Source organism: Agrilus planipennis, unplaced genomic scaffold, assembly GCF_000699045.2.
Source record: "Agrilus planipennis isolate EAB-ADULT unplaced genomic scaffold, Apla_2.0 scaffold793, whole genome shotgun sequence".
Lineage (NCBI taxonomy): Eukaryota > Metazoa > Arthropoda > Insecta > Coleoptera > Buprestidae > Agrilus > Agrilus planipennis.
In genome coordinates this window covers 2,531-15,668 of record NW_020439481.1, presented here as the reverse complement: position 1 = coordinate 15,668, position 13,138 = coordinate 2,531, and the positions used below count along the sequence as shown (strand labels likewise).

Here is a 13,138-nt window from a genome sequence, read left to right as displayed (position 1 = left end):
ATTTCTATTTCTTATTGACTTCCATAGAGTCTTCTGTTCTCCTATTCTTTCTAATACCTCTTCATTTCTAACCTTCTCTATCCACGGTATCCTCATCATTCGCCTGTAACACCACATTTCGAACGCTTCTAACCTTTTTTTTCCGCAGCGCCCATCGTTTATGTTTCGCATCCCTACAGCACCGCGCTTCAAACATACACCTTTAACAACCTTTTTCGAATTTCTAAATTCTACGATCGCGGGCATAGAAGTGATTTCTTTTTATTGAAGGCGACTTGACCTTACACTATCCTCTGCTTTATATCCCTACTCCTCTTCCATCCTGACTATCTGACTTCCTAGATACCTAAAATCAGCCACTTCTTCTAATTTTCTGTCTCCTATCTTTATATTCGTTCTTTCTCTATTTTTTATTCCCTTCTTCTTCTTTCCCCATACCAGTATTTTTGTGTCACTTCTCTGTATTTTCATACAGTACTGTTTTTTCAATACCGCTTCCATTTTATTTAAAGCTATCTATAACTCCTCCTTGTTAGGTGTTAATACTGCTATATTATCTGCAAATTTATACATACTAATTTTCTGCCCCTGTATATCTATCGCTATAGATGCCTGTTGCTCTTTATACAATTCTTCATTTTTTTTTTCATGAAGCGCCCAATTCAATCTAAATCTTCTTGTGCATAAACGAAGAAGGAACGAATTAAATAGAAATAGGAGAGCTGCTGAGTTCTTATAAGTGAACCGTCACTGTTATAGATAGTTATCTTTCAACGCTAAATTAGTAAATAAATCAGCAACGAAATTCAAAAATACTTTACTTAGCAACTGTTCTTCTAATTTTATGCATTAGTTTTGAATTATCAGCAAAGATTTTTTAATTGAATAGGTGCTGCAATTTCAAGAGGTGCTTCAAACATCACAAAAACTCTACAAGACATTTCTAATGAACTGCACGAAAATACCGTTCAACCACTGAACCGTTTAGAATGGTATCTAAAGGAGTTCACACCCTTTAGATACTACATAGGTCTTGGTGCTAGTGCCATTCTCCTGTTGGTCACTCTCTTCGTCGCTCTTGGTCTTATCTGCGGCATTTGCGGCAAGCGGCCGGATGCCTACAGCGACGATTGTTGTAACAAGGGTGCAGGCAGCAGATTTTTGATGACGTAAGTTGGGAATAATTTAGAATAAGTGTTTCCGGTATTAACGCTCAGGCGAGTACAAATGTTACGTAAACTTGTCTATTACAACAGAATAAAAAAGCATTTAGAATCATCGTCAACCAAGACAACTAAAAAAATAACAAAACATTTAAGCTTCTAATGAAGCCATGTGTGCGTCAGGTTTGAAAATATTCAAATTTAAACGCTTCATCGTTCCGTGAAGTAAAAGTGCTGGCAATAGTCACAATTAAAAGTTTTTTTGTTACTGTCGAAAACTGATGTGGAAAAAAAAAATGAGAAACATTTTCATTTCATCTTTATATTATATTGTTCCTCTCTGACAGATATGTCTTGCGCTGAAAACTTGCCTGCGTTACGATTTTTACACTTTTATTAATCATTATAGAATTTTAAATTTGACCGTGGGAGAGGGGATATGTGAATCTAAATAGTATATACCCTCCATTAAATGTGAAACGTTAATTAAACGATTATAGAACTCTTCTCTTTCGTAATGTTGTTGGGGAAGGTTAATTAAATACTGTTAAGGGATATAAAGCAAAAGTAGATTACAAGGAAATACCACGAGATAATTCTACGTTATTGAAAGTTGATCCTGTATGAATAGGAAAGGAAAATGAATGACTTTAAATTGATACGACGTTGTAATTAGAAATGTACTGAGTAGTTCAAATTTACCAAAACATGCTGTCATTGGGGTCAAATGCTAACAAGGTCTATGGTTAAGGCTATGCGTAAACGTGGACGCCTGTTTGTGTAGAACGATATTAGCATGCGTCTAAATGGATATTTTATCACTCATGTGCCTCCAGTCGAGGTATGCGGCGTAATCCCGTAGGAAAAATTTCCATTCAATTTCTATTAAAAAAATTCGATTAAATTACCACTGATAATAATTAATGGTAATAAATGGAGAATTGCCAATGGGATTCCCATTCCCGAACTCAATGGGATTTCCATTGCTGAACTCAATCCCATTGCGTTCCATTGGAACTTCATCAGCATGCCTTTTTCCATAATCCATATTATTTTGTTGAGAATTTGGTTCCTCAGGTACCTGAACCAAGGCACTGGCTCTTCATCATTGTGTTTAGATTTTTTTTCACTTGGTTCTGATAAAACTACATCACTCTCACAGATGACTTCGGCCTCCTCTATATTTTGGCATGGTTCAAAATCATCAAACAATGCTTTTAATGTAGGCTTTTTCACTTATGTAGGGGTTGTTTAATAAAAGGCTCCGGGTAGTTGAATACATATATAAGAAACATAATGAATATAAACAGCAAACAGCAAAACGAGTAACAAACAGGAACTAAATATATACAACTTATATACAATATTGAATGTATCGCGTCTTCCAAAATACATACGTCTTCGTGTAATCACCATAAATACGTCTTCCGTCTTTTTTGAGCAAAAATGCTCAACGTCTAAATGAAATACACCAGTTTAATCAAACATCTTACTACCTTGCTTGTCTCTCACTCTACTGCCATGGTGGTCCCTCACGTACCCCCAACATGCACGCATGGGTAAAACTAGATTATTGATTTTCGACCACCTAATTGGCAATATCACTACTCTTGCACCTGGGCAAGCAAAAACTGTATCGGAAAAGGCTAATAGTATATGTGGCCAGGAATTATATTGTAAATGGAAACAATTATTTTTCCATTTATGCCAAATGGTTTTAAATGGAAGTTACAAATTTTTCATTGATTCCCATTGAAGTTCAATGGAATTTTTTTCTACGGGGAATTATTGTAAATGAAAACAATTATTTTTCCATTTATGCCAAATGGTTTTGAATGGAATTTACAAATTTACCATTGATTCCCATTGAACTTCAATGGAAATTTTTCCTACGGGATGTGGGGGATTCCACGACTACAACCATTTGAAATCAGCATATAATAATTTTCTAACAGTCTTGTGCCATTCTTAGATTTAAGTAATAGTCGTAACTTTCAAATTTTTCTAGTCCATGAGATTCCTACTTGTTATTTTAGGGCTGTTGGAATAATGTTCCTGTTCTCCCTTGTACTAGCGGTTATCACAATAATCTACTTCCTAACCGGGATATTAGCCCAACGGATGGTTTGTGACTCTCTTCGTCAACCAAGGGAGAGCAAAGTGATCTCGCTTTTGGACGACTTTCTTCAAAATCGTTTCGAGTCGTCCAATTTGAAAATTAATCTCGCTAATATTATAGAATCTTGTCATAAGAATGACACCGTCTACAACGTGTTAGGGCTTAAGTCAGTTTTTAACGTAGACGATGTCACTAATTATCTTGACAAGTTCAATATAAACGAAACTTTGTCGGAACTGACTTCAAGAATCCAAGCTAATACGTCAGTTACAATTTTTGATGAAGCTGCTCAAAAGCAACTAACGGAATTGGTGGAATCAGGAATAGCCGATATTGGATACGACAAGTTTATTGAAGAGGTGAGGAGTATTTGTTGATTTCAAGCCTAATTTATTTAATATCATATTTAATTTCATTTGTAGTTGAAATTGTCTCAAAATTTAACGTCTATAAGTCTAAACTTCCTGATTGAAAAATTAGAAGAAGTGATAAAAGCAGTGGAAGATAAACTGGACTACTCTCACGATGTTGCCACATCTCTTCGACTTAGCACCTTCCACCTTTACACTTACCAAACGATGCTCGTGGAACCGATGACTGCCAAATCCAAACAGATGATGGTGAGTTGATTAGCGATGAGTTTCCAGATGTCTTCAGTAGTTTTTTATAATGACACATTTCAGTCTGTTGCTGAGAATTTAAAGGAGAGCCTTAAATTCGGTAAAAGCAGCTTTGAGGAGGCCATACAAGACTTGATAACTGAATTGGTAGAAGCTCAAAGTTATTTACAAACAGAAGGACCCACCACCCTCCATGAGGTAAGACTTTTCATTGCAATTTATGTTCAAGGCCTTTTCCGTTTTTTGCTTATCAACTTTTGCTTGCATATAATTATCTTTTTTATCAGCAAAAACCATAATTATAAAACATTAATGCTTCATGAGAGCAACATTTTCCAATAACTCTTCCAACTCTTGACTTCCGTATGAGTGGTCTCGCATCTCTGCACCAGCAATCGAAGACTTAAGAGACTCTAGCGGAAGGACACTTTAGTCACAGCTTTCATGGAACAAATTGAATGTTTTAACCTTTAACTTTCCAGATTGCCGTGAACTTCATAACGAGTATCGAAAAACAAGTGAGATCCTATTTGAATCGTGTTGTGACCAACACCCAGGATACGGTGGGTGACTGTTACCCGGCCAGTTTAGTATTGAATTCCACCCTGGTTGCCACGTGTGATAAAATCCTTTTGCCTTTGGTACGTTTAAAAACTCGTGACATGACTGATTAACCGAAAAATTATTTTGGTTACAGAACGGTCACTGGTTCAGCATACTCTGGAGTCTCATAATATTTATTCCAACAATAATTCTCTCCATCAAATTGGCAACCCTTTATCAAAAGTACGAGCCGTATCCGGGGGCTTTAGTCGAATCGTAAGTCAACTCAGCTTCTGTTTACTTGAAGGTCCATTTTATTGCTTTCTCGATGGCTTAATGATGTTTAGTGTCGTAGTAATCGATGGTCATTCTGTACTTGTACATACATACATACATACATACGTGCATAAAAGACGTATCTGTTTGTTTTATGCTCTGCCCTTTAGTTTCAGTTGGTTCTTTTCGTTTGAATTTTGTTTTGTTGTTACTTATGTTGTTTGTGTTGTCTTTACAGCGAATATCTGCACGATGTGTACACGGACAGAGACAACATTCCACTTCACAGGTAACTCTTTGATATGGTTTGATCGATTAACGATCGAACATAGATAAATATGTGTGTATGTGTATATTAAACACTACTATTAGCGTAGTATCTCTGTCATCCTACCTCCCCCACCACTTTCTCTCAACTTTTGGTAAATAATAATAAGCCTACTAATTGATGACTGTACTTACCCTGGAAGTGTTCTTATTTTCTTGCTGTGGGTGTGTTCTTATTTTCCTGCTGATAACAGAAAATTTTTAAATAATCCTTAATGGGTGGCATGAATGCTACAGGTTTCTGTAACTGTGGAGGTTGAGATAACAAAAACTAACTTGGTATAAGTCAGATAGAATTAAGAAGTGGATGATGTCTCGATGTTACAGCAGACGAATAAAATAGTAGTAATACTTATTCCATTCCGAGTGTGTTCTTATTTTCATGTTGATATAAGAAGATTGTTGAATAACCCTTAAATATGCCATCAGTGTTACAAATTTCTACAATCGTAAACGTTGACTGATAGTAATAACGAAAACGATTTGGATAATTCAGGGTGAGTTTGCACACTTGTTTTTTCAAGTTACTGAACTAAAATCTATTCTCGTCACCTGCATCATATCATCCGACATCGTTGGGTGAGTTGGTACAGCCACTACGGGTGAGATGGTTCACTAGAAAAGTCTGAGATTTAATGGTAAAAACGTAAAACCCTTCCGCACATGTCAGAAAAATTGACATACTTTGAGCAGTTCTACATGGAACTATCTCATTGGAGGCACTGCATCCAGCCGTCTTCAGAAAGACTATCTATCACTAGATTCCTGCAGAGTAAAATCTGAATTGTCGTCGCCTGTTGTTGACTCATTTGTAACCGCTTTCTTCACTACCTTTCTCTTTTTCTTCTTTGGTTTAATCTTTTCGCCTGTTTTGATTCTCTGACGCCTTTTCGTTTTTCAATTTAATCCGATGATTTTAACATGGCTGCCACCTGCTTCGTTCACTTCCGAGACTTTTCAGTACCAGTGGAAGATGTACCTGGTACAGGATTAAATTTGTCTAACATGGTTCCTGGGGTATCATTTTCTTGAACTGCTCTTGGACTTTGGTCGTATTTTCCTGAACAAGCCTGCTGGTTGCTGAATGGCTTTCTCTCTCTCTTCCTAGACGGATGATAAAGTACCATACTTTTCTATTCTACGAGACAGATGGTAGATGAACCGTCTCTCCCTTAATGTTGCTGTGCCATCTCTCCCAATTTTACAGGAGAGTCGTCACAGGTAATTTTCGTTAAATACAACACAAATCTGACAACTTCTCAACAATTCTCACGACCACCTTGATCTTAAAACACTCATCACTTAACCTTCATATGCTTTAACGCCAAAATCTTTATCCTATGATGCAACACGTGTACAGTACTGCCGTTGATTAACAGCAACGAGCTCAAGTATTGTCGCGAAAACTGACAACTTTCCCAGTGTACATTCTCTCCCGGAATTACCCTAATATGTTAGATATGAATAAGAATGGATGAGGCATCATCATCATGAGGTCGTCAGTCTTAAGAGTTGTTGGACACGCATCTCCACTCTTTCCTAACCTGAGCTAATCTTCGCATTTCCCTAAAACTAGACCATCCCACATATCCTTAACTATTTTTGAACAATAATTTAATCTAGGCCTACTTCTACCCCTCCTAACTTCCGCTTCTGCCTATAATATGTCTCTGAGTAGACCTTCATGCCTGAGAAGGTGTCCTACCAACCTATCTCGCCTATTTCTTATTGACTTCCATAGAGTCCTCCGTTCTCCTATTCTTTCTAATACCTCGTCGTTTCTAACCTTCTCTATCCATGGATGTGGCATAAATGGTATTAAAAATATATCGATGCTATAACAGATGACCAAAATAAAACAATAGTAAAAATGGTAATAACAACACTTAATCTACTTGTTTATTGAATAAAACTGGCAGATTTCGATTATCTTGAAGTGATGTATCATTTGTTCTGATTTCGATAGGATTTAGATAGTAAATAAGTTACGTATAAATAGATTTTGGGTGATCTGCTTAGGCTTAGTGCTATTCTCACTAAATACATAGCTGTGTGGGTTTTCACAATTTCTTCATCTGGGTCTCGCCATCAATGCAGAAGTATTTGGTCGTTATTTAGTGTAGATACGTTTTCTTTAGTAATTTTTCCTTTTTTTTTAACCAGTAGCTGCATACCATTTAGTTTTTCTTGCACGTCATCCGATAATTTTGCCAAGTTTTTTCATTTTGTTTTTTGTTGGTAATATTTAACCATCTAATCAGCACCTTCGTTCCGTGCTGTGCCGATCGATAATTTTAACGCAGTGGTTTTTAGCCCAAGCGGAAAATATGCCAAGAAAAAACAGAAAAAGAAAAGTAAACGTTTAGACGGCAGAGGGACGTATGTTGCAGAGGGTACTGAAAGGGCTGCCCCCGTTGCTAGCGGCTCTGCATATCCCGAAGCTCGATACGCTGATATGGCCCCAAAGTAAGTGTTAGTGTCTAAAAAATATATATTTTTTATAATTAAGAAAATTGCCCCCCTTTGTTTTGTGGAATCAGTTTAGTATAGTCTACACCTAACCTAACCTAACCTAACCTAATTTGACATGAACCCTCACCTATTATTCTTGACTGAACGTTTTTAAAGAAAAATTGCGTTGGAAACTAGTAGAATGCTTTGGATTGCTTCTATTTTTATTAGAATTTCCATCAGTACCTATTAATATCCATTCTCAAAAAACTAGGCACTAACTGTGCGCGAGTTCAAGGGGGCATATGGTGCAAAACGACAAACAAGTCTAAAAAAAGTGAGCATAGTCACAATAAAGTGACAAGAATCGGATTAAATTGTTTTGTCAAGTGTATCACCAAAATGGTTCAAACAAGTATTACCTAAATAGATAATGGATCGTCTCCTGTACAGAACTAAATTTGGCGAAATTCATAGTACTTAAAAAATGTTTAAATGCATCAAAGATAAAGCGATTCATGGCGTTTCATTCCCGTTTAGTATGTGACGTCACGACAGTCCTCGTCGCTGGCAGTGGTACGCTCGCAAAATGCTTTTCTATGCAATGGCGGTGTTCAGTGTAACCAAAGTACTTTTGAGCTTAGTTTGGCTTTAATTTCCCTTTTTAAGATACAGAACTCTAAAGATTAGAACCTTAAAATTTAATGTAGATGCCTGTTTAGATGTACAATATGCTTTGTTTATCATAATGATAAGTGTTAGGCCAGTTGTCCACGAAGCCGACCTAATTGTGATCGGACGATGACTGAAACGGACCGGATCGTATATAAAGCTACCACTAAAACGATGTTAATCGGTCAACCACATTGAGTTTTTCTTAGATCGCGTGCAATTAATGCATTTAGACATGATGTAGACTTCAAATGAAAAGGACGTTGTAATTATGCTTTTGGGTGCATCCGCACATTAATAAAAATGGGGATAGATGTGTTTTCATATGTGTGTGCGTGTAAACTCCTCATTTACAACGACAGATCCGAATCTATGGACCGAACGTCAAAAAAATGTTTCCGAACGCTTGCAACGTATGTGCGTACCATGGTAAAGACGTGGTTTTGTCGCGATCGTCATAAGTCGATGGTGTTACAGTATCGTCCAACTATCGTCGCTCCGATTTTAGTCCGATCGGCTTCGTACAGAACCGGCTTTACTGCTTTCCTATCCGGTCGATTTGTCCTTTTACTCTTCCATTTCCTGATGTAAATTTAGAATTATTTTGCTTTTGAATGACCGTCGTGTAGTATAATAATTGGGTCTGTCTTGTTACTCAGACACTGGGAAGATTTTCCCAATGGAGGACCACCTCAGTACCAAAGAGCCCCGACCGAATACGAAAGACCACCCCCGTACTACTTTCCGGGAACGTAAGTCTTTTAATAAAATTTGCTTTATACGTGTAATTGTGGTCTTCCTTCTTTTTGTTGTCCTTGTTCGGCGAAAGGCATGGGCAGAGTACCGTTTTATGTACCTTATTTTCTTCTAAATATTTATATGAATGTTTCATAATCTAATTGTGTAAATTAGTGATTGTTTTCATCACGCATCTTTTATACTTTCAGGGATCAACAACAGTAAATCAATAATATTGAATTAAAGGATCGAATAAGGGTTTCGAAATGAAAAGACTACCTAGACTGACATTGATTTAATTATATATTATACATATATGTAGTTTTTCGTCGAAGTTTTGTAGTTCGGTAGTTTTATTTATTAATTCATTCTAAGTAATATTATAAACATTGATTAATATTAGTCACGTTTGACAATGATAAAGGAGGAAAAAAATTATTGTTATCCATTACTTTGTAAATAGCGGTAATAATATGTTGAGTTGCCATAACGATCGAATGGCACATAAATGAAATTATTGAATTATCTATTGTGATATACTTGTATTTTAAGGTTTGTATTCGCTTTAGTCAAATAATTAATTAATTAATGAATCGATCGATGAAACGTCTTCATGTTGCCGTATTCGCAAGAAACGTATTTGCTCAAGGTAAGTTGTTTTTTTATGTAGGAGACTACGCGGAAATGTTAGAACCAAAGCATTTGTAGTACCTATAGTAAGTACATACATTTATACCTCGAAACACCTTTTAAAAACATTTTTAGTGTCTAGTGTTGCCATTCTATGTCATCTGTTTATACATTTCAAACATACACTCTATTGCTCACGATCATTGTTATCGATTATCTATCGTTCATCTGTTTCAAACGTAGAAATGACGTGTGGCACAGTATTTTTTCAAATTCCTGTTTGGCTTCTGATGAATTTAACTGAGATTAAACTAAAATAACGTTTTATTTCTTTTACTAGTGATGAATTCACTTTTTTTTTGTAATTACTAGGAATATGCAAAGGGGAAGTAATAAGGTAATATATTTTGTCATAAAAAGCCATCACTATTTTCACATACATATACACATGCTTATTATCGTAGTGCAAAAGAAATAATCGTAATTGTACACCTCTCCATGTTATTTTTGTCGTACTTTCGGAATTATCACATAATGTAATTGTCCTAAACCAATTTATTATAAATAATGTATTATTCGTCCATTTCCGCATCGATTTAATCAAAAAATCTTTATAATTATTATTGGAAAAAACAAAAGCGGAACGTATGAGATTTTATTATTACTATACTAATTGATAAACAATAAATAATTACTAATTACTGTTAGTGAATCGTTAATTTTATGTTTATTTTTGTGTATCTGTGTACTTTGTAAAAAATGAATGAATGTAAAATATAAGAACACAGTAAATGGTTTTATTTTATCCTTTTGTTAGTCATTTATTTTGTTATTAACTTGACGAAAGTAAAATAAAATGAAGTATATAAACGTATGTCTGCTTTTTGGTCCGCAATCCACTTTAGAACCCCTTTTGGAAGAATATGTGTTAATTGATGAACGTAACTCGGTGTGGAATTGAGTTGTTATCAATTNAGTTAAAGGGATGCCCGTAGAGTGGCGAAAATTATCTGTGACTGTGAAATCTGTAAAAATAATGAAAATTATAGGTATAAGGGGATATAAAATAACGCACTATTTCTTCACTAACAATAACACTGAACTTTATTAAATAATTTTAAAAATACACTATGTCAATAAAAAAAAATTAATTGTTGAAAAAATACGCGTACAAAATATGTTATATCCCGCGGAGAGTATGTTTGTTGAGATGCTGTTTTGTGCGAGTGACAATGAACGACTGCTTTTAGAGGAAAGCATTTTAGGTTTTCGGTAAACAAAAAAAGACTAATACGAAATGTACGAGCAAAAATAGCCCTTAAAGACACAAAATAGAGCAACAAATCATTCAACTATTACTGAGAATTCGAACTTGCCGGACCATCATAAAAATGGTTAGTGAAGGGTCTCGACAAAAATTACCTGCGGGTGAATGGTGAGGCTATTTTGAACGTTTGAAAAGTTTTGAAAAAAGATTCGTTAAAGTGAACAATAGGCATATATGGAAAACATCCCGGAGGATGTCAATTTCCTTTGTTTATTTGCACTGAAACAAGAGGCAGATTAAGTGGCGAGCCCGCTCTAGGCTAGCACCTCATAGGCGCCCCTCTGGCGGTCATATATTTTGCAAAATACTTTTTTTTATTAGGTACTTCCTTATTATATGCCTACTTTGCCTTATGGATAATCCGCCACTGACTGAAACACTTATTTCGATTTCGATGCGCAGCAGATTTATTATAGCAATCAATAAAAATTAATAACTTACCTACTTATGGTGTATCGGTGAACAAAATATCGTAGGTGTATGACTTAATTGCCCACCCCCCTCCCCAAATAGTTTTTTCGACCTCAACTTTGAAAATCGCTTTAGATGACAAGGCAACATCCGCACTTGTGTTTCTTATTAAATATACATTGGTAGCGATGCAACGGAAGTGTCTTAACGGAAACAGAAGTAAATGGTAAAATTTTGCGGATGCGGAAGTGTAATGATTTCGGATGATTCTTTAACGCACTGGTCATGCGCCCTTTTTGACTTCAAAATTGCACTGTTAACTTAACATTTACACCACTGAGCAAACACTAGATATACAAAATGAATAAAATAAAATAGAAATGAAATTATTAGAACATGCAGATTTGCAACGAGCAATTCCATTTAAATTGTGTTTTGAAAACGGCCAAGTTCAACTAACAGATAAAGGTAGCAAATTTTTACAACTTGTTTTCTTGCTCCGATATATTTATTTTCAAAATGGCGAAAGATCCGATAAGCTTCCATTATAAAAATACGGAAGCAGATGCAGAAGCGGATATGAAAATGTATGCGGAACTTCTGTAATTGCAACACAATACGTAGGTAATGAACAAATAAAAAAATTAATGGGTGATTTTGGGTTTGAAATGCCACACTTGCGTTTATGTTTTGGGTTTTCCAAAACAAAAAAAGTGTATTTTAAATAAAATGCAATATGTTTTAAAATAATAATGTATTTTGTTTTATCACAGTTTCTCTAAAAAAAAGTTATCTAATAAAAATAATTAATACAAAAATCTGTTTTCCGCTACAATGATGCAGAAGTAAAGGATTGTCTTCTAGACCTTTACCCATAATTTATTTAAAATTGTAATGTTACTTTTTTATGTCCTAATCCTCGTTTTATACTACATATAACAATGCATAAACTTCACGAACAACGAGATGTTCCATTTAAAAAAGTTCAGTTTCGTCCCATCGCTACACTAATAATGTAGAAGTGTCAAAAAGTTACATTAGAAAACAGTACACTTAACTAATTGCTGTTTTCGGTTGACAAAAAAAGTCGAATTAAATTGTGGCTGTTTTCCACCACTTAGTGCATACGTGTTTAAAATCAGATAGAATTCCCGTGATTTATAAATGGCTTTTTGAGCCCGTTTTCAAATGCCAACGAGTCCCTCGAAAAAAAACAGGAACAGTTATATATCTCGAAGTGGAAAGGGCCAGATTAATTTTCGAGTCAAGCTCGACATGCCACCTTAATTGCCTTCTCTTTATTGCCAGATTGGCGGTGATTTATTGTTAACTTACTTAATGTCGACGAGGCGTGAATTTTACAAATTTCTTATGTCTCTGAAAACGATTCCGCGACAAACCCAATGAAAATATTAAGAGACCACCACCGGAGCAGCAAAAATAATCGTTTTGGTGTAGATGTTCGTCAGTAACAATTAGCAAGTTTTCGTTCTTTTTTCACACTTCCGTATTATACGTACATATTACATTACATTCTTGTTTTTTATCTGAATTTATCGTTCAAATCCTTTACTTTGCATAAGGTAACCATTAGGGTGCTTCAAACAAAATTTTTAATTTTTTTTCTAACTTCCCTCAAATGTTTCTATTTGATGTAAAAAAAATCCTCGCCAAACATGAGCCTTATAGCTCAAATCTAAGGGGTCGCTATTTTTATTTTAGTTTCCCATTTAATTAACATAGGAAAAATTCTTTTTTGTTTTAAATGAATTTACACATAATTTACGCAATTTTTTCTACAAGCCGTTTCATATTCTCAAAGTTGAGTCTTTGAGCTTTACAAAACTCTAAGACAAAGTAT

General features: G+C 35.2%; 1 protein-coding gene across 1 annotated transcript; it reads left to right on the top strand.

Annotated features, from left to right (window-relative positions):
* Positions 1–885: 885 nt before the first annotated feature.
* Positions 886–10,232, top strand: LOC108743750 (prominin-like protein; the record flags this gene model as incomplete). Its single annotated transcript, XM_018479342.2, has 10 exons — positions 886–1,169; positions 3,200–3,641; positions 3,705–3,902; positions 3,966–4,100; positions 4,385–4,543; positions 4,600–4,721; positions 4,960–5,010; positions 7,362–7,514; positions 8,831–8,923; positions 9,119–10,232. Coding segments are annotated over 10 exons (1,653 nt in total), but the record flags the coding sequence as incomplete, so codon positions are not given.
* Positions 10,233–13,138: the final 2,906 nt, after the last annotated feature.